The sequence below is a fragment of the Anabrus simplex genome, chromosome 2, assembly GCF_040414725.1.
Source record: "Anabrus simplex isolate iqAnaSimp1 chromosome 2, ASM4041472v1, whole genome shotgun sequence".
In the NCBI taxonomy this organism is placed as follows: domain Eukaryota; kingdom Metazoa; phylum Arthropoda; class Insecta; order Orthoptera; family Tettigoniidae; genus Anabrus; species Anabrus simplex.
The window spans coordinates 650,190,744-650,213,903 of NC_090266.1; the positions used below are offsets into that span (position 1 = coordinate 650,190,744).

The 23,160-nt window shown below is 36.3% G+C and overlaps 1 protein-coding gene across 5 annotated transcripts in view; it reads right to left on the minus strand.

The window, feature by feature from the left end:
* The window catches only part of LOC136862991 (uncharacterized), a 414,724-nt gene that overhangs the window by 89,634 nt on the left and 301,930 nt on the right, over positions 1-23,160 (minus strand). For all 5 annotated transcript variants that reach the window (XM_067139297.2, XM_067139298.2, XM_067139300.2 and 2 more), the window contains one exon: positions 9,468-9,679. In XM_067139297.2, the coding sequence (XP_066995398.2) occupies positions 9,468-9,679 (212 nt within the window). The remainder of the gene's footprint in view (positions 1-9,467; positions 9,680-23,160) is intronic.

Consider the following 23,160-nt stretch of genomic DNA (forward strand, 5'->3'; position numbering starts at 1 on the left):
GCAACACTATAAGGAAGATTTCCTTTTACGTTGATAAGATGTTCAAAATATTCCCTCCACCTCTCCAGTGATTCTCTGGGATCTATTATGAGTTCACCTGAATTACTCAAAACACTGTTCATTTCGTTTTTCCCCTCTCTTCATAAGATTCTTTATTACTGTCCAGAAAGGTTTCCCTGCTGCTTGACCTAGCCTTTCCAGGTTGTTACCAAAATCTTCGCATGACTTCTTTTTGGATTCAACAACTACTCGTTTCGCTCTGTTTTTTTTTTCATCTACATACAAATCCCTGTCTGCCTTGGCCATCGTTTGGAGCCATTTCTGATAAGCCCTCTGCTGCTCTCACTTCATCAATCCACCAAGATTCGCCTTTTCCCATCTTTACACACAGTTGTTCCTAGGCATTCCATTGCTGTTTCTACTACAGCATCCCTGTATGCCACCCATTCTCTTTCTATATCCTGAACCTGCTTACTGTCTACTGTTCAAAACTTCTCACTAATCATATCCATGTACTTCTAATTTCCTCATCCTTGAGATTTTCTACCCTTATTTGTTTGCAGACAGATTTCACTACCCTACGCCTAGAGATACTTAGTTCACTACAGATCAGATGAATATTAATAATCTGAAAAGTACAAGCAATCATAAAGGTTGTTGATGAGTATTCACATGGAAGAAACCGGCCACAGTTTTACGACGATTCAAAAATATCTTCAAATCCTAAAATACGTCAGTAAAAGCAAACTAATGACAGAGTTCGAGAACATTTACATATCCTTGGACCAACATTTCAATGGAAATCAAAACTTAAACGAAATTTCAGAAATCAAAAGCCCATTAATTGAGAAAATCCCAGAATTACTCTATTTTTTAAAATATAAATAACAACAACTTTATGAACATTTTTAATTATCCAACCGCTAAGAACATTTCCTCAGTAACAACAGTTACTACTCCACCACCCTCCCATGCGACACCCCCTCCACGTACATCTGGCGCGTCTAAGGAATTAGGTACTTCCCCTCCTCACATGACTCACTCGCCGCCTCTACGTATACACACTTACAATACGAGAAGCAATAACAAAGCCGCCTGCTAGTTTGCCTCACGTAGTTAACGCTAGCGGACACTCCCTTTCTATTACAGCAGGTAAGTTTCCTTTTTCAATTTTCTCTTTCTCTCCCTTTTAATTTTCGTCATAACATGGCCTCAATTCCCCTTTTTTGCCTTCTTTTCAGATTTAAAAATAATTTTAGTTCATGCTTTCAACATTATCCACGCGTCACATATGGACGTATTTTAGTGCCTACAATACTATCTGTCTCAATTCAACACAATTCACTAGAGGCAATAACAAGTGGCCTGCCTTGTCCTATTCATGCTGTCATCGCTAGCAAATATTTTCACCGGTCTAACGAGTAAGCTTTCTGCTTTTTACAATTTCCATCCCCTTTTTATTTTCGTGAAACATTACTTCACTCTTCCCTTTTTTCTTTCTTTTCAGATTTCAAACTTCAAGTTTATACCCAACAACTCTACAATTAATCCACGCTTCAAACATCGAAGTTCTTTTTAATGTCTACTATTACATCTTTTCTATTTTAACAACCTTTATGATTGCTTTTACTTTTCAGATTATTAATATTCATTGTACTTTATGAAAAATTTTTGATGTTAATCTGTATAATATGTTACAATCTAATTTTAATACTATACAACCACTTTTATCACAACTTTACCATTCTTTTAACATAACGACGTTTTTAACCATTTAAATCAACTCAGGGCCCTGACCTTAAGCTTTGTATATTTATAGCTGATGATGTTCGCAAAGACGAATGAAACTTGTCCTATTATCCAATGTACCTCATGAATATTTTATAAATAACTGAGTGCATTATTTTTGTATTGAATAGGTGGTAATAAAAAGTTTTTAACTTGAATAGCCTTATGCTTGAAGAATGTGTTCGCAACTGCTACACCCATACTAGCACAGAAGTCCAGCAAACGCTTCTCATTACCATTAGCTTCCATATCATCCCCACATTTACAATCACCCATTTGTATCCTTCAGTTCTATTTCCAACTCTCACATTGAAATCGCCCATTAGTACTATTATATCCTTGCTGTTGACCCTGGCCACGATATCACTCAATGCTTCATAAAACTTGTCAAATTCATCCACATCTGCACCCTCACATGGAGAATGCATCGAGACAATTCTCGTCCTAATTCCTCCAACTGCCAAACCTACCCTCATCATTCGCTTATTTACGTGCCTAACAGAAACTATGTTGCGTGCAATGGTATTCCTGATAAACAGCCCTAACCCATACTCTGCCATTCCCTTTCTAACACCCATCAAGTACACTTTATAATCTCCTATCTCTTCCTCGTTATCTCCCCTTGCCCATATATCACTTACTCCTAGCACATCCAGATATATCCCCTTTGCTGACTCAGCCAGTTCTACTTTCTTTCTTCCATGATCCCCATTAATAATGTTAGCTCCCCATGGAATTCCATTTCATTCGCCAAGTTGTTTTCAAGGAGTCCCTCGCCTGTCAGATGGGAGTGGGGCTCCGTTACTCCCATAGGTCTGAGGCTTGCTTAAAATGTTCTGAGCTCGGTAAATTCATGAAGCAGGTTGCTACCTTACTTATATACATAGTCCAAGTGATGATCTCTCCTCTAACGGGTTATGGACCACCAGTGGATTGTATAGTCCTAGCCGCCTGAGCACAAGGAGGGCCATGACTCAGAGTATGTCCGAGATGCCCACTCCCATTCCATAGCAACAGGTATCCCAACTCTCAGGACCACTTCTTCGGCCACTCAGCTGTTGCCCATGGTTCACGAACTAGGATGTGACTACAGTAACCCACACCATGAACCATAATGCCAGAACCAGAATATTTATTGTTGATCGAATTAATTGTGTTATGACTGGAAAACAAATTTCAATCTTAGTTTTGAGTTTTGAAAGCAATTTTGATTTCATGCTTTTTTAAGGGATTGGTAACTTGATGTATAATTGGATTAGTGTAGGTGAAGGTTGCATATTTTGGTTTGCTTGTTTCTATTGGAGAAAGGTTTGTGGCTAATTTCAGTTTCACCTTGTTGATTATTTTATTAATGATTAAGGGATTGTATCCATTGAAGTTGGCAATTTCTTTCATGAGGTTTAATTCTTTCTTTAGATTAACAATCGAAAGAGGAATTTTTAACGCTCTATAAATTAAGTTATAAAATGAGGCCTGTTTATGTGATTGTGGGTGTAAAGAACTATGTTTTATGGTTATTGGGGTAAAGAAAGGCTTTCTATAGAATTGAAAATCAAATTTGTCCGAGATTCTTGTGATTGTGATATCTAAAAGGTTGATTGAACTATTGCTTTCATCTTCTTTACTGAACTTAACATAATTATCTAAATTGTTTAAATAAGTTAGGATATTATCACTATTGTTATATCTGTTATCGATTATTGCCAGCGTGTCATCCACTTAGCAAAGATAAAGACACAGTCCGTTAATGTTTTTTTACTATTCTGTCATGTTCAAGGTTGTCCATGTAAATGTCGGCGAGTATCCCCGAGATGGGGTCTCCCATGGCTAGACCTTCTTGTTTGTATATCTTGTTATTAAAGGTAAAATAGTTTTTGCACAGAACAAAAATTAGTAATTTAATGAATTCATCTATTTCTATTGAACAGAACACAAGAATGTAGTATATGACTAAATATTATGCAAAAAAATCTTCATTGTGTTGGAATGTATTTCCTCATTACGTCTTATAAAATATTTTAACTTGGAGCATTACTCTTCATTGTCATTTTGTACCATTTAGTTTAATTAAGTCATACCTTACATTTGACTATGGCCTTGGGCATAAATATGTTAATTTTTCTCGCATCAAATCTAGTTCCTTACATAATGCCTACATATTGATGTTAAATACTTAAATGTTCCTAACAATTCTTTTAACAGTCGTAGGTTAAATTTTAAACAGGTACCTGGTTTGGTTTTGAGGTGATGATATGGCTGATGATGCCCTTTAAAAGGGGCAAAACACATACCACTTCATATTTTAATGACGATTAAACCTTGATTTTATGATTGATTGTATTGAGTAGGTGGAAGAAAAATAAATTTTATACTATTTTATATAAATTACTTTCAATATGGATTTTACAATGATTCTTATAACTTGTAACATCATGGCCAACCAGGCTATTGTGAATAAGTATCAGAACCATAGAACCAAAATCAGCAAATTTCAAAGGACATCAAATTTTTAAAAGAAGGTTTGAAACTTGGTCTAATACCAAAATTCCTAAAACCATTACAATGGAAAAACATTCCAAACCACAAGTCAAACGATACTAAAAATAAGGTCAATAATATCTTGCTCAGAAATAAAATCAAAATGCTATATAAGAACAAAATGTTTTTAAATTATAGAGGTATAACTCTATTATCATTTTTTTTTGCTAGTTGCTTTACGTCGCACCGACACAGGTAGGTCTTATGGCGACGATGGGACAAGGAAGGCTGGGAGTGGGAAGGAAGCGGCCGTGGCCTTAATTAAGGTACAGCCCCAGGATTTGCCTGGTGTGAAAATGGGAAACCACGGAAAACCATCTTCAGGGCTGCCGACAGTGGGGATCGAACCTACTATCTCCCGAATACTGGATACTGGCTGCACTTAAGCGACTGCAGCTATCGAGCTTGGTAACTCTATTATCACATGGGCTAAAAATAATGGAGAAAGTCATAGACAAATGACTGAGGGATATAATAGAAACACAGTTAGAGGAAGAACAATATGGCCTTAGACCGAATAGATCAACAACAGACTTGATATTTACAGTGCGAACGATAATGGAATAACATCTGGAAAGGAACAAGGAAATCATCTTTGTATTTTTGGATTTGTATAAAAGCTTATGGTACAGTTAAGAGAAAACATGTATGGAAATGCCTACTGAAAAGGAATGTACCAAAATCATTAATTAACAAGATAAAAATGTTGTATCATGAGAGTAAAAGCAGTGTAGAAGTGGGGAGTGGTGACTCTGAAACATTTTATACAAAAAAAGGTCTCAAGCAAGGAAGTGCACTGTCGGCATTACTGTTTATTATACTGATGGATGAAATCATAAAACGTGTAAGACAGAGTATCAGTAGTGATGAAGTGAATGCTTTGGTATTTGCAGATGATGTGGTGATTGGGGGAAAGGGAGAAAACGAAGTACAATGGAGACTGGACATCTGGAATGAAAATTTGAAGGAGTTTTGAATGGTAATTAGTAAAAAGAAAACTTTAGTCATGCACTGTGGAAAAGAGAAGCCAAGTGAACATAGACAGAGAATGGTTAGAGAATGTAGAACAGTTTACATATCTGGGTAGCATTATTAATGAAAGTTAATGGAAGTTATGAAATCAATCCTGAAATTAATAACAGACTAAGTAAAGGTACAACATTTTATCATGAATGCAGAGAGCTTTTATGGGATGACGAAGTACCCAAGAGAATGAAATTAACATTATATAAATAGTATTTCATACCAATTGTAACATATAGACTAGAAACACTGTTAATAAATAAGAGACAAGATAATAAGATCCAAGCAGTAGAGATGACATTTTTAAGAACATCAGTTAAAAATATAAGAAGAGATAGAATTCAAAACATTAAAATCAGAGAAGAGCTAAATATAGAACCATTAGTATAGAACATACAGAAAGCAAGAGTGAGATGGTTCGGACATGTAAAAAGAATGGGAAAAAAATGGGTAGCAAGAAGGGAATTGGAAAGAGAAGTTATGGGAAAGAGACCAGTTGGAAGATCAAGAAGAAGGTGGATGGATCAGATTTGGAAGGACATTAGAGAAGCTGGATTGGATGTGGCGGAAGTAATGGAGCAGGAAAAGTGGAAGGACAGAAAGGAGTGGAGGAGGCTTGTTAACCACACCCGGGTGACTGGAGTGGGACATTGATGATGATGATGATGATGATGATGATGATGATGATGATGATGATGATGATTACGAATCCCTTGAAAAAGTATGAAATCAGAATCGCTTTCAAAGCTCAAACTGAAATTTGTTTTTCAATCATATCACAGTTAATTCGATCAACAATAAGTATTGTGGTTCTGACATCTATAGACTTAAATGTGCTGAATGCAATTTTTCTTACGTGGGTCAAACTGGGAGAATTTTTTTTAACTAGATGTGCTGAGCAATACAATGCTCAAAAACATAACAAATTCTCAGCAATGAGCAACCATATGAAAGATTCAGGACACAGTTTCACCACAATAGAGCACGATCTTCAAATTTTAAAAAGAATCGATAAACGTAGACTCATGACTGAGTTTGAAAACCTTTATTTTTTTCCGAACAGAAATACAATACCATACAAATCAAAACTTAAATGTTCCAATAGATAATAAAAGCCCCTTTTATGAACAGATACTAACCCTATTCCATATGTTAAGTCTTCAAGATAATAAATTCTTTAAAGTTTTTAACCCCGCTTCCCCACCAGATGCAAACAACTCCTCCTCACGCGCAACCCGCAACCCGCAAGCCATAGCTCCGCCTTCTCAAGTTCACTCCCTCCACTAAGACTACACACTTACAATACGAGAAGCAGGACGTCGGTGACTGCCAGTACTCTAAAAAGCCTTCACACAACAAGGTAACATTCCAGCGGAGTTAAATTTAAGTGTCAACACCGCAGTACTTATATTTTACTTGTTCATTATCCCCTCGTTTCCTTTCATTTCTTTAATTTCGTTCACTTTAAACTTCTCCATTTCACAGAGCTTACATACATCTGACAGTGTGATATTTACAACTTGCACCACAGCCTGATTACCCCTTTACGACCAACAAGCTAACGTCAGATTGTCGTAACAACTGTAAGACACACCAAAAACATAGGAATAGAATACAGCATAAGAAGATGGTCCACCGTAACAAATTCATCAAGTTGTCACTAATTTTGAAGTTCAAGTTCTGCTTCTCATATTGTAAGTGAGTAGTCTTAGTGGAGGGGAGTGAACTTGAGAAGACGGGTTGCGCGTGGGAAGGAGTTGCTTGTATCTGGTAGGGAAGAGGGGTGTGATGAGTTTGTCAGCCTAGTGGAAGTGCTTACTGTTTTTGTCTTAAAAACTTTAAAGAATTTGTTATCTTGAAGTTCTAGTTTTTAACTAGAACTGTGACAAAAAAGTAACTTCTATCTCTACAAGCTGCAAGCTAAAAACACTGGAACTTATATTAATTCCTTCAAATTAAGAACTAACACAAGAACGTAGTATATGACTAAATATTATGCAAAAAACTTCATTGCGTTGGAAAGTAATTCCTCAGTAAGTCTTATAAAATATTTTACCTTGGAGCATTACTCTTCATTGTCATTTTGTACCATTTAGTTTAATTAAGTCATATCGTACATTTGACTATGGCCTTGGGCATAAATATGTTAATTTTTCTCATATATAATCTAGTCCGTTAAATAACGTCTACATATTAATGTTAAATTCTTAAATATTCCTAACAATTCTTTTAATAGTCATAGGTTAAATTTTAAACAGGTACCTGGTTTGGTTTTGAAGTGATGATATGGCTGATGATGCCCTTTAAAAGAGGCAAACATGTATAATTTCATATTTTAATGAGGATTAAATCTTGATTTTATGATTGATTGTATTCAATAGGTGGAAGAAAAAAAAATTATACTATTTTATATAAATGGTATGATCTGAGCTGTCAGTGGAGAGATGACATGGAATGACATTAGTAGATGGATAAGTTTGAGTTGTGTCTTTAAAAGTAGGAAAGATCACAATATGAAGATAAAGTTGGAATTCAAGGGGACAAATTGGGGCAAATATTCGTTTATAGGAAGGGGAATTAGGCATTGGAATAACTTATCAAGTGAGATGTTCAGGAAATTTCTAATTTCTTTGCAATCATTTAAGAAAACTGATAGGGAATCTGCTACCTGAGTGACTGCCCTAAATGTAGACCAGTAGTGACTGATTGATTGGATTGATTGATTGATTGATTGAGAGTGAATCTTTAAAAAAAAATCTATATTTGAAATGTTTTCTTGTAAATATAAAAATAATGTTTCTGTAACAGTTTTGTTAAGTTATACAATTAAAAGGAATGACTTTCAATGAAGAGTATTTCTGTTTTAAAATTTTATTGCAATTTGGCTAATCTACTGTTTTGTACACCACAATTTTATATTATATAATTTGAAAAAACTAATATAATTGTTACACCTAGTCAAATCAATCAAATTTATTCACAATTCAAGCTTTCAGAAACGTCAGATTAGAAATAACACTACATATTTTGGCCTCATTAAGCCATCTTCAGCTGTATACAAACAACATTTGCTAAAGTTTCATTAGATGAGAGAGTCGCTCAATGTGTTAAGATGTGGTCAGATTGGGTCTGACAATGAACAGTTTAAAGCAAATCCCGTCATATCAGCCCCCAACATCACTGTAACCCTTTATTAACTTTTCCGCACAAACCATAAATGCCATATTGCACAGTTAATATTGCACAAAATTCGAGTTACAAATATTTATTGCTTCAAAGGAGGAAATGTTTGATTCGAGAAATCGAGAAATTTGTGTAGCCAAATTTTGAGTAATATAGAAATAAATACACATGAACAACAGAACAAACAGCCAGGAAATTTAAGTTACTTCGAGATACTGAAAATTCGAATAATGGAGGTTTGAGATATCCAGGTTCGACTGTATGTGCCAAACAGCCTTGATTCCCGAATGTTTAGTTAAATATTTCTAGAGTCTGTGAAACAAACAAAAAAGAAGGGAAACGCAGTTTTGGAGACTTATGTATTTTATTATGGTATTTGCTGATAAATGCCGGCTCCCTGGTGTCGGGATAGCGTGCCTGCCTCTTACCTTGAGGCCCCGGGTTCGATTCCCGGCCAGGACCTGAGGGCTGGTTCGAGGTCCACTCAGCCTACGGGATTAGAATTGATGCTGAGACAGCGGCCCAAGTATAGAAAGCCAAGAATAATGGCCGAGAAGATTCGTCGTGCTGACCACGACACATCATAATCTGCAGGCCTTCGGGCTGAGCAGCGGTTGCTTGGTAGGCCAAGGCCCCTCAAGGGCTGTAGTGCCATGGGGTTTGGTTTTGGTTTGCTGATAAAAGTAAAGAACGCTGTAGAAAAACGTCAACCGAGAATTACCACCAGAGCCTGATGGTGCTGAGTGATCTTAATGAAGGTAATTTTTGTGGCTGTTGGAAATTTGCAGAGGTCTGAGGTTATTTAAAGATAAAAATGTGCAAATGATCAAAATGAGTAAATATCATCATATATAAGTACAATAAATGTTCATTCTTCTCTGCCCTTAATCTGAATAGTTAAAAGGAAACCAAACTGTAAGATTTTTCATCCATACCTTCTTGTTGTGCTAACTTCCTTTATCTCTGTTGACCCTTCATACACACTTACTCCAAGTTTGTGTATTTGCTCAATGGTGGTGTAGCGAATTCCCTCAACTGATGTTGCTGCTTGACCCAGACTAGAACTTCGACTTATGTCCTCTTTTTCTGAGCTTCTCTTACCACCCTGATGGTTTGGTGCAGTCTGGAGGTACTTATTCACCTGGCCCTGAAATACATACACAATATTAATTACTGTTATGAAAATACAGTGTTATACCAAAATGGAAAGAAAAGATCCATGTATTACAAGGAGCTTCCATATATACGACAGAAAAGGTACAATATTAACTACCTACTTGAGCCTCACACACTTCACAAAAGTGACCATGGTATGTGTCAGCCAAATAGGCCACATACCAGAGGATAATAACTGGAGAGCTAAGATTTGTGGATGGAATGAGTTTCCATGTCACAATTGGTAGGTTGGTTTGTTTCAATCCAAGCTAATATCAACAAGTTAATTAAACTGTATTTGTACGTAACCCATTTATGCGTAATTCGGTATTGTATGTATTAATTTCCATTAAATGCAGTTTAATCGTACGTAACAACGTTAAAACAATGTTGCCAAAGTATGCATTTCCTCCGATCAAAACACAGGAGAGATAGAAATGTGATACATTAGAGATGGCTTTGTCAGCAGCAGGATGTTAGCTGCAGATGTCAGACAGATGTGGTGAGGTAGTGTAACAAAGGTCGTGGAATGTGACTGCATGGTATTTAACTAAAAGATAAAGATTATGGGACAGTTAATTTGCAGATAACACATTGCCGAAATACAGGTGAATTAGAAATGTGATACAGCAAAGTTGGCATTGTTGTTGGCAGGATTTTAGTTACAGATATTGGATGGGTGAGGTGATGTAGCAAAGGCCATTGGAAAAGGCCACAATGCATAAAGCTAAGGTAGAAAGATTTAGAGACACACGTTCGGGGCATAGGACACGTTTCTATTTTAACTGTACAAAAGGAAAGTTTTGCAATACGCAAAAATGGTTGGCTGGACACTCGTGTTATGGTGAGGGATGAAAAGTGGGGTGAAAACCGGTCTAGAGGACAGCAGTTGTTACCAAGCAGTGGAACTGAAAGCAAGTTAAAATGTCAGTATGGTCTAAAGGTGAATATCGCGTAGTTATCCGCTACAGTTTTGCTCGTGGATTAACTGTTGACCAGTGCCTGGAGGAAATGACTCCTGTGCTAAGGAAAGACTGTCCACATCGGACAACAATTTTCTGCTGGTACGAAGAGTTCCAGAGGGGAAATTTTGGGGTTGAAGATGATCCTCGTTCCGGCGACCATCTGAAAAAGTGACTGAGGAAAACATTGAAGCTGTGAGGAAAATGTTGCAGCAAGAGAGGCGGTTGACATATCAGCGGGTAGAAGAGACCCTCCACATCCCTGCACCAGTTATTCATTCAGTTCTACATGACCATCTCTATGTTAGAAAGGTTTGTTCCCTTTGGGTGCCCCCATTCACTTTCAGAGGAACAAAGGGCACATCGAGTGAAACGGTGCGGAGAAATGCTAAAACAGTTTGAAAATGGAACTTCACGTAACGTCAATAGCATCGTTACAGGTGACCAAACTTGGCTTTATTATTATGATTTCCCAACAAAATCCCAGAACAAGGTGTGCCTGTTTGAAGATGAGGATACAACTATGAGGTGAAGAAAAGGTCAGTGAAGAAAAGGATAATTGCAGTATTCTTCACTAAACGGGGCATCCTGACTCGGGTTGTGCTAGAAACACAAAGGACAGTTACTGCGAAGTGGTACAGTGAGACTTGTCTGCCTCAGGTCATCCAGGCTCTCACACAACAACGCTCTAGCACATAGTGCTAATGTAACAATGGATTTTCTTGCCAGATTGGGGTTGATTGTGCTTGATCACCCTCCACACAGTCCTGATCTTGCCCCATGTGATTTCGCACTCTTCCCAGAAGTTAAGATGAAGCTGAAAGGGCAGCGTTTTGCATCCGACAAGGCTCTTCTGGTAGCACGGGTTCAAGAGTGTGAAAATGTAACTGAAGAAAAGTGGCAGAGTTGGTTCAGTGACTGGTTTCGACGTATGGAGAAGTGTATTGAGTGTGGTGGAAATTATTTTGAAAAAGTCTAAAGCGTTCACTCACATTGCAAAACAGGTTATGAAAATGAAGCACATTAAAATGATGCCAAGAGATGACCTTCACCAAACTGAATAACAGAAACAGCAGTTCTATCAGTAGAAATCGTACACTGCTGTCAGTTGACCATGGAGAAAGGAAAGAGAAAATTTACATGCTGGACGAGAAAGTAAAATTCATACAAGAAGTGGACAATAATCCACAAAGAACTTAAATTCAAATGGCTGGAGATTTTGAATTTTCTTATACCTCACTTTGCACAGTTATTAGTAAAGAAACACCATTTCAGACAAATTTAAAAAAACTGGGTATAAAATAAAAAATATTGAGTAATAATGTTGCAAACCTGATATATCAAAAGTTCCAATTACGTTTTTAACTTATGTCTCTGAAATAACCGGCCTTTAACTCTTTTGCTGCGGAAGTCGACTTTTGTTGACTTACTTCCCTATCAACAAATTAATCTAAAAAGCCACCTAATCGATACTTTATTTCTTTTGCCTTTGGCAAATTTAAAAATACATTAACAAACACAGTACATGTTTCGACCACTTAGTGGTCATCTTCAGCTGTATATAAAAAATCTTAGATGATAACATTTAAAAGCAAGCACATTGGATCTCAAAACTATATCCCATGGGATTCCAAAAACTATTGTTCTAGATGCTTTAAATGAAATGGAAGATTGGGGGGGGGGGGAGTTGGGGGTAAGGAGATTTATGTGAATGATACTTAAATTACAGTATCGTTTACAATTGTGTTTAAAAACTTAAATGATGAAAAACATATTTAAAATATTTAAAAGCGTCTATGGTAAAATTCTTTTTGATAACATTAGGTGGCGTGAATAAAAAGTTCGTGTTTGTAATAATCTTCAGGCATTTGTGAGAAAATAATAATTTACTTAAAATTCGCGTCTGTGGTGATGTTAAACACTTTGTTTTTAATAAACATACTTTAAAATATTCTAAAGTGTCTATAGTAAGGCACTTATTCAAAAACACTTGTGCTTGAATGAAAGTTTATGTCATATGCACCAGTCTTCAGGTATTTATTGTTTATATTTAATAACTTCCTTGAGTGATATTCTTGTGGTTAAAAGGCCGTGTTGACCGTTTAACTTCCGAGAATTGCTCTTCGGAATGTGATAAAAGAAATTAACTTGCTAAAACCCTGTGGTGGCTTCTGTTATATAAAATGGCGATCTGATTCGGGCAGCTTGCCTCGCGATCTGTAACCAGCAGGAGATCGTAATATATTAAAATATGGTATATGATAAAAGTAAAAAGCTCCGAATTCTAAATAGATAGCGGGAAGATATTTGTATTCGAGATTGCGTGGCCTTGACTTACCTTATCTGGCAAATGTTTAATCCGCGTTGCCTTGGAGAACTGCTTTCGTGCACGACCTAGTGTGATAGCGGTGTGACATGGTCTGATTGTTCGTGGAATATTCCGGAGAAAGGCGAAGTAGAGTTGTGTCGTCATCTAGTATGTCTTGTGAGGGGGGGGAGGGATTACTGGTTGTGTTTCAGTGACGCCGTGTTCGAGTATTTCATTTGTTTGCCTTGTTTGTTTACTGTTTACCATTTCCACGTATTTACTGAATTGTTCGTATAGGAGGTTTTTTTCGTTCATTTCGTTTAGATTCCGTTCCCTGTTCTCTAGTTTATCGAGAGTCATGTGGATGTTTTCTAGGTTATTCATTAAACTTTCTTTATTAATCCTACTGATAATTTGGAGATCTTGTCTGATGTTAGTGAAATTGTGATTTGCCTCCTTCATATGAGCTCCCATAGCAGAGTATCTTCTGTATTTCTCTGCATTAACATGTTCCTGATATCTAATTAAAAAGCTCCTCCCAAATTGCCCCACGTATGTTTTTTTGCACTGGGTACATGTCAATCTGTAAATGCCAGATTCCTGGAATTCGTCATCTTTAAGTTTATTGACTTTATTGTGATTAAAAAATCTGTGTTTTGTATTGTTGTTGGTTGAGAAAGCTATTTTGGTATTGTGCTTCTTAAACAGATTCGTGATTTCATAAATCCTCGGGTTATTAAAAGTGAATTTAACGTATTTCTTTGCATTCTCCGATTGTTGCTTTAGTTTAATTTGTTGTTGATATTTGCATTTAGTAATGATTTTGTTAATGAATTTCAAACTGAAACCGTTATGTAAGGCTTGTTGACGAATGAAAGATAGTTCCTTCTTTCTGTCTGTATCTGTTAACGGGATTTCAAAGGCCCTGTTGACGAAACTGTAGTAGGCGGATTTCTTTTGTGAAGTGGGATGTAAAGAATCGCTTTTAATTGTAGTCGGTGTAAAAGTGGGTTTTCTGTGTATTTTAAACTGGAAATGGTTGTTTATCCGAATTGTTTGAATATCTAGAAAATTGAGTGCACCTTCTTCTTCTTCTTCCGCTGTAAATTTAATGTTTGGGTCTAAAGTATTCAAGGTATTTAGAATACTTTGACTGTCATTAAGTTCTTTGTTTATAATGACAAAAGTATCGTCAACAAAGCGTACCCAGAAATCTAGTCCTTTAATGTGGCCTACTATCTGAGTGTATTCCAAGTGATCGAGGTATATGTTAGCTACAATTCCGGAGGCCGGTGCTCCCATAGGTAGTCCGTCTTGCTGATAAATTTTATTATTAAAAGAAAAGAAATTATGGTTCAATACGAATTCCAGGATAGTTATGAAGTTTTCTATTTCAGGTTTACGGATGCGTTTGTGGTCTAATAAATTAGTTTTTATAATCCTGATAGTGTCTTTTATAGGAATGTTCGTATACATGTCTTTAATGTTGAAGGAACTTGTTACGTGAGAACAAGTTAATTTGAAATCTTTAGCGGCCTTACAAAACTCTTTAGAGTTTTTTATCGAGGTTTTGGTATAAAAAACATAGTTTTAGGACAAAAACTTATGAATAAATTGAGAGGCTTTGTACGTAGGACTTTTCCGAAAATTAATTACTGGTCTAATAGGTACGTCCTTTTTATGTAATTTAGGCATAGCTCTTGCCTTAGGAAGTCCAGGGTTCATATTTATGAGTTTATGGACTTCTTGGTCATTTAAAAGGAAGGTGCATTGCTTCAGTATTCCTTTCAAATTCCTTTGGATTTTTAGGGTGGGGTCTTCCTCAATTACCTTAAACTTGTTACTATTGAAAAATGTTTCTGTTTTCTTAATGTATTCGGTTTCATTTAATATTACCACTGTTCCTCCTTTGTCGGCTTTTGTTATAACTACGTCGTTTTGCCTAATTTTACGCTGAAGATCCTTCTCAACTTTTGAAATGGCGGAATTAGTTAATAATCCTTTAATTATGGAGCGAATCTTTTTCTTTGCTTCGTACCGTGCATCATTTTGAATGTCGACTGGAAGAGTTTGTATGGCCGTTTCTGTTTCTGCTAATGTTTGTATTAATTCTAGTTTGTTGTTGATACTTTGCCAATTATGATTTGGTCCTTTGCCTAATATTTGTAGTTCTTGTTCTGTAAAAGTCGTGTTAGACAAATTTTTTACAGGGGGTGGGAGTTTTTCACAATTGAAAGGTGTTTTAGGTTGAGGCTTATATTGTTTAGTTAGGGCATTGCTTTTTAGGTTTTCTAACTTCTTATTCAATGTCGCCTGTTTCTTGTTCATTAGACTCTCTACTTTATCTCTACAGTATTTTTGCACAGAATCCCATTCTAACGGTACCAAATTTATAGACGCTGAAAGGTGCGCTAGGTAAAGTTCCCGATTAAGGAAGGATTTCTTCCTACACATAAATTTGATTTCTCTTTTAAGCCATAGACGGTTAACTGTTTTCTGGGTTGAGATTTGGAATACTGAGCGTATACCGTTTCTTTGTGTCCCTTTTAAGAATTTAGGAACCAGGTTGTTAATCAAACAGTCTTTCAGGAATGTTATATCTGTGCTTACTTTTGCAAGTTTCATCTTTAGTTTAAGATAGATGTTCGTACTATTTCCTGCTTGGTTAGCATTCGTATTGCATACCGTCCACTTTCTTTTAATAATAAAATTTATCAGCAAGACGGACTACCTATGGGAGCACCGGCCTCCGGAATTTTAGCTAACATATACCTCGATCACTTGGAATACACTCAGACAGTAGGCCACATTAAAGGACTAGATTTCTGGGTACGCTTTGTTGAAGATACTTTTGTCATTATAAACAAAGAACTTAATGACAGTCAAAGTATTCTAAATACCTTGAATACTTTAGACCCAAACATTAAATTTACAGCGGAAGAAGAAGAAGAAGAAGAAGGTGCACTCAATTTTCTAGATATTCAAACAATTCGGATAAACAACCATTTCCAGTTTAAAATACACAGAAAACCCACTTTTACACCGACTACAATTAAAAGCGATTCTTTACATCCCACTTCACAAAAGAAATCCGCCTACTACAGTTTCGTCAACAGGGCCTTTGAAATCCCGTTAACAGATACAGACAGAAAGAAGGAACTATCTTTCATTCGTCAACAAGCCTCACATAACGGTTTCAGTTTGAAATTCATTAACAAAATCATTACTAAGTGCAAATATCAACAACAAATTAAACTAAAGCAACAATCGGAGAATGCAAAGAAATACGTTAAATTCACCTTTAATAACCCGAGGATTTATGAAATCACGAATCTGTTTAAGAAGCACAATACCAAAATAGCTTTCTCAACCAACAACAATACAAAACACAGATTTTTTAATCACAATAAAGTCAATAAACTTAAAGATGACGAATTCCAGGAATCTGGCATTTACAGATTGACATGTACCCAGTGCAAAAAAAACATACGTGGGGCAATTTGGGAGGAGCTTTTTAATTAGATATCAGGAACATGTTAATGCAGAGAAATACAGAAGATACTCTGCTATGGGAGCTCATATGAAGGAGGCAAATCACAATTTCACTAACATCAGACAAGATCTCCAAATTATCAATAGGATTAATAAAGGAAGTTTAATGAATAACCTAGAAAACATCCACATTACTCTCGATAAACTAGAGAACAGGGAACGGAATCTAAAAGAAACGAACAAAAAAACCTCCTATACGAACAATTCAGTAAATACGTGGAAATGGTAAACAGTAAACAAACAAGACAAACAAATGAAATACTCGATCACGGCGTCACTGAAACACAACCAGTAATCCCTCCCCCCTCACAAGACGTACTAGATGACGACACAACTCTACTTCGCCTTTCTCCGGAATATTCCACGAACAATCAGACCATGTCACAACGCTATCACACTAGGTCGTGCACGAAGGCAGTTCTCCAAGGCAACGCGGATTAAACATTTGCCAGATAAGGTAAGTCAAGGCCACGCAATCTCGAATACAAATATCTTCCCGCTATCTATTTAGAATTCGGAGCTTTTTACTTTTATCATATACCATACTTTAATATATTACGATCTCCTGCAGGTTACAGATCGCGAGGCAAGCTGCCCGAATCTGATCGCCATTTTATATAACAGAAGCCACCACAGGGTTTTAGCAAGTTAATTTCTTTTATCACATTCCGAAGAGCAATTCTCGGAAGTTAAACGGTCAACACGGCCTTTTAACCACAAGAATATCACTCAAGGAAGTTAAATATAAACAATAAATACCTGAAGACTGGTGCATATGACAAACTTTCATTCAAGCACAAGTGTTTTTGAATAAGTGCCTTACTATAGACACTTTAGAATATTTTAAAGTATGTTTATTAAAAACAAAGTGTTTAACATCACCACAGACGCGAATTTTAAGTAAGTTATTATTTTCTCACAAATGCCTGAAGATTATTACAAACACGAACTTTTTATTCACGCCACCTAATGCATTCAAGTTTTTAAACACAATTGTAAACGATACTGTAATTTAAGTATCATTCACATAAATCTCCTTACCCCCAACCCCCCCCCCCCCCATCTTCCATTTCATTTAAAGCATCTAGAACAATAGTTTTTGGATTCCCATGGGATATAGTTTTAAGATCCAATGTGCTTGCTTTTAAATGTTATCATCTAAGATTTTTTATATACAGCTGAAGATGACCACTAAGTGGTCGAAACATGTACTGTGTTTGTTAATGTATTTTTAAGTTTGCCAAAAGCAAAAGAAATAAAGTATCGATTAGGTGGCTTTTTAGATTAATTTGTTGATTATACTCATCGATACGGCCATGAAGTGGACAGCTTGCAATAATTGCATTACTTCCCTATAGCATTCGCTGCGGTAATCGACTTTTGTCGATTTGGTACTTTCCTGCTATAGTTTCCACGCTATTCTTTAATAAAGGCGCATTTGATAATACAAACATCTATAGTCATGTACTGACTATGTAGTAAGCATTGTTTGAAAACGTTGCCGCCAATACTGGACCTATGTTTATTGTTATCTTTTATCCGCCTGCACGCCAACATTCCTGTCAGCTGTCTGGCCAATAGCAGGCTTCACTGAGCAGTTATGAGTGCACGGAACAACATTAGTAATGACAGTGAAGAAATCTTCAAACTTTCAGTGGCCATTTCTAATTCAGACAGTTCAGTAAATTTGGACAATGAAACAAGTGATGATGTGCATAGTGATTGTTCAGAAGAAAGGGCCAACGAGGAAGATCTTCATTCTGTATCGGACTAGTGGGATATTAGTGACTAGCAAGATACCCGTGCTTCGCTACGGTATTATACAGAAATTTATAATTGAATGCTTATTGTTTTATATATAATCCGCCAAAATTCGCGATCTGAGTCGTTTTCTAATAGATTACGGCAAGTTTCCCCCCATTTTCAATCTTTCTTTCCAGCAATCGATTTCGTACTTCCCGGGCTAGGTCCAGGTATTCCACCCGGTCAGTTGGGTCCCTAAATCTTTGCCATCTTTTCCTATAAGCATTTTTAATATGGACTAAATCCTTCAGAAAATCCGGTATGGTGTCGTCTTGGGTGCCTTGGCGGTAATGAACCCGCAGCCGGACTGCATTCTTAGTCATTACCCGTCCAGGACCCGTTTCCAGCGCGGTCCGCACATTTGACGACGGGTCAGAACATTATTATTATTATTATTATTATTATTATTATTATTATTATAGATGTTCTGGACCCCACACCAAGATGCAAGACCGCTACTTGGAGGTAAATTACATCTGCTTCCATTGTCATTGCTGACTATATATGTGACCAGCACTATTGTAGCGCGTAGGCAAGTGTGCGGGATTTCTGCCGATACGAATGACATACTTCCGTGGATTATTGACCTTATTATAGAGGTGAACAATTGGACGGTCAATTTCATTCCTATCGTTTATTTCAAATGTGTTTAAATTTTTATTTATATGCCATGAGAATCTACTGTAATCTAAAAACGTTCTCCGAAGGAAAAGATGGCTCTTGAAAACGAACCCAGGAAAGATTAAAATGATTGGTTTATGATAAGAATAAGTACATCGAAAATCTACAGCCTGTTTCCAGTCAATTGACAGGGTCAGGAATGGAATGAATAAAGCCCCATCTAGTGGCGACAATAGGAATTGTGCCGGCTGCCGAAACCTGTCGCAATCCTTTGGGGCAAAGATTAATGAATGACAAATGAAATGAAATATTAGACAGTGTTGCTGGAATGAATGATGACATGGAAAACCTGAGTATCCGGAGAAAAACCTGTCCTGCCTCCGTTTTTGTCCAGCACAAATGTCACGTGGAGTGACCGGGATTTGACGCACGGAACCCACCTGTGAGAGGCCGGAGCGCTGCCGCCTGAGCAACGGAGGCTTCTTATAAGTACATTATGAACAGTAAAATCAATTGGTTTCACCTCCTTTTACACCCCACCGCCGTTAAGTATATTTAACCCCCCCCCAAAAAAAGAAATTAAAAGAAGGCGTGTTTCTTTATGTTTAAAGGAGATTCCAAACACCAATGTTCACGTCTGTTACCTTCAGTTTCGAGATATAAGTATCCCCATAAAAATAATTCACTTTTTTGCACTTCCCTTCACATTCCTCACCCCCCCCCCCAAGTGAATTTTTCGAAAAAAACTTGTTTCTTTAATAGTAAAGGATCTTCTAAATACCAATTATCACGACTCTAACTTCTTCAGTTTATGATTTATGTGTCCTCGTGAAAGGAAATCCACTCCTTTTCACTCCCAGCCTCCTAAGATGATTTCCCACCCAAAACGCGTTTTTCTTTGTTTTTAAAGGAGATCCAAATACCAATTTTCACGTCTGTAACAACTTTAGTTTTTATTGAATGTAAGTATTCTTATACAATTAAGTCAATTAATTTTTTAATTCTTTCACCTAACCCCCGTCTTCATTGGATTTTCCGAGAATACGTGTTTCTTTACTTTTAAAGCAGATTCCAAATATCAAATTTCACGTCCGTAACATCTTCATTTTTGAGATATCAGTAGCCTAATTAAAAGAATTGAACACCATTTTCAGTCACTTTAACCCCCCCCCCCCCCACCACCACCACAACCACCCAAGTGGTATTTCCGAAAACTAAATATACATGTTTCTTGATTTTTAATAGAGATAAAAAATACCATTTTTCACTTCTGTAACATGTTAAGTTTTTGAGATATACTGTAGAAATTCTCATTTTAAAATTTCACCCCTTCTTAGTTCCCCTTAAGTGGAGTTTCCAAAAACAAATCACCTATGTTTCTTTACATTTACAGGAGATTCTAAATACCCTCTTTTTACCTCTGTAACATTTTACGTTTCTCAGATATTCTGTAGATATAGTCTTTCAAAAAATTCACCCCAATTTGTCACTCCTGTTTAACCGCAATTAATTGGATTTTCCCAAAACAAAAAATTGTTGTTTCTTTATTTTTAAAGGAAATCCCACATACACATTTTCAGTTCTGTAATATGTTCAGTTTCTGAGATATAAGTAACCTCATTAAAGGCATTCAACCCATTTTTCACCCCTTTTCACCCTTCCTATTGCGATTTACAGAAAACAAAATATATGTTTTCCTTTATTTGTAAAGTAGATTTTAAATAGCAATTTTTACATCCGTAAACTTTTAATGTTTTAAGATACAAACACACTCATTTTAAAAATTCACCTCCCTCTTCACCCCCCATTATCTGGATTTTTCAAAAACGAAAAATACCTTTTCTTCATTTTTAAAGTAGATCCCAAATACCAATATTCAGGTCTGTAATATCTTCAGGTTCTGAAATATAAGTAGCCTCATGAAAGGCATTCAACCACTTTTTCACATTTTTCCACCCTTTCTATGGGGATTTTCCGAAAACAAAAAAATACCTGTTTCTTTATTTTTGAAGGAGATCCCAAACACCAATTTTCAGGTCTGTAATATCTTCAGTTTCTGAGATATAAGTAACCTGATTAAAGGCCTTCAACCCCTTTTTCACCCCTCCTATTGGGATTTCCTGAAAACAAAAAAATTACGTGTTTCCTTATTTTTAAAGAAGATTCTCAGTACCAATTTTCACATCTGTAAACTTTTAAAGTTTTGAGATATAGATACACTCATTTTAAAATTTCAACCCCCTTTTCACCCCCTTAGCGACGGAATATCCAAAAATCCTCAATTAGCGAGCACCTACATCTTAACATGAATATATCCCCAAAATTTAATTTCTTTATGTCCAGTAGTTTTGGCTCGGCGATGATGAATCAGTCAGTCAGGACAAGTTATTTTATATATATAGATGACTAGAGCCCGGATTTCCATGCACTATCAAATTTAAAAATATGCATGCATTCATGCACTATCAAATGACGGAACATGCACAATAAAGTGGAAAATATGCACTATCAAAATTCAGTTCAACATTGTTATATTTTCCCTTCTCTTTGAAACATAGTACACCAACTAATTTCTCCACATTGTCTTCATTTAAGTTCATTCATTTATCTGACAGAACATTCCTGAACACAGAAAATAATCTTCCTACGTCACAAGAGGTGACAGGTTCATACTTATATGAATACATTTAGGACGAAGTATACTTGGAGTTATCTCTTTTCAAAAATTGACTTAGAAATTCCTTTCCTGAATCCATTTAGACACGAGGTCTCTTCGGAGAATTTTAACAGGTGGCATGACACCAACAGTTCACAGTCCAACAATAAATTACAATTTGAAGCATGTAAGAATGCTGCTTTCGAACTCCCTTCTTTTCTCAATTATTTTGTCCTCGGACGTGTAAACAGTGAGAGTTCGGGATAGGAAATTCCAGGAAAACAAAACAGGATTCAGTGCAAAATCAAGGTTTGTAAGCTGGCATCTCAATAACGCGGCGTAACAGTAATGTGATTCAAGTTTTGATTTCTTCTTCTAACATAGACAAAAAAAAAAAAAAAAAAAGAAATAGCATTCAGTAATGCAAAATTTAGGGTTCAGTTGCACTGGGACACCTTATTTCTAAGGATAAGAGTGGTCGACTTGGGGTCTTCCCGCTTATGTCAATGTTTACTCAAGCAACAGATAAAGTGCTTGGCTAACTGGATTATAGGACCTCTTTGCCTCTAACTTTGGTTGTGAAGTTGTATACCAGGAATACATTTTCTTTCTGTCTCAAAAACAGACAAATAACGTGGACGCACGGTCCCAAATTCTGCGAACTCATGTTAAAAAAAGGCACTACCATGCAAGTTAACATAATATATGCATCAAAGTCAGAAAAAAATCATTTAAATGTCCTATTATGCACCATTAAATCCAAAATTTTCAAATTATGCATTACGCATGAATTTTTTCCTGAAAAGGCCAAAACATGCAAACATGCAAGTATGGTTGTTTGGAAGTGATTAGTCATCAAACAAATATTTGCAAAATTTCAGAAGTGTAACCAGCTTATTTACGAACATGCATTTGCATGGAAATGTGGGCTCTCGTGATGACATAGAAACTGCACTAATTAATGAAAGAATAATGAAGAATTAGCTTCAAAAAAGAGCAATTATTGCTCCTGACTTCAAAAATTCTGTCATAATGGGACTTCTACAAGAGTATCAGCACAGACTGCCGGCGAAACGAGGAAGGCCTTCTGATTACATACCTCAAGCGCGCCTGACGGAGAGGCACTTTCTTGGGGAGCAGCAGGACAAGAGTCACGAACCTGATTGTGTTGTTTGGTCCATATTACCAGCAAAATGTTCAAAGAAAGGAAATGGACTATGCAAGAAAAACAAAGCATTTTTTGTAAGAATTGCCTATGACAGCCTGCAATGTGTCCCATTCCATGTTCGGAGATGTATCACAGCAATGTGTGTTCCAAGCTCAAATGTCACTGCTAGTTTGCAGAAATTGAGTTAAAAATGGTGCAATGGTGTTGAATGTCACTATCCTTTAAAAAATACAATGTTTCAATTCATTTGGAAAATCCGAAAAAATTACTTTTTTCCGTAAGTCTTCTGTTTAAAAATAGCGCAGCGAAAGAGTTAATCTTATTCCTGAAAATAGAGGAAAATATTTTAACAAAGATATGATTTAATATCCAAACATGATTTGTAGGTAATTCTCAGTTATAC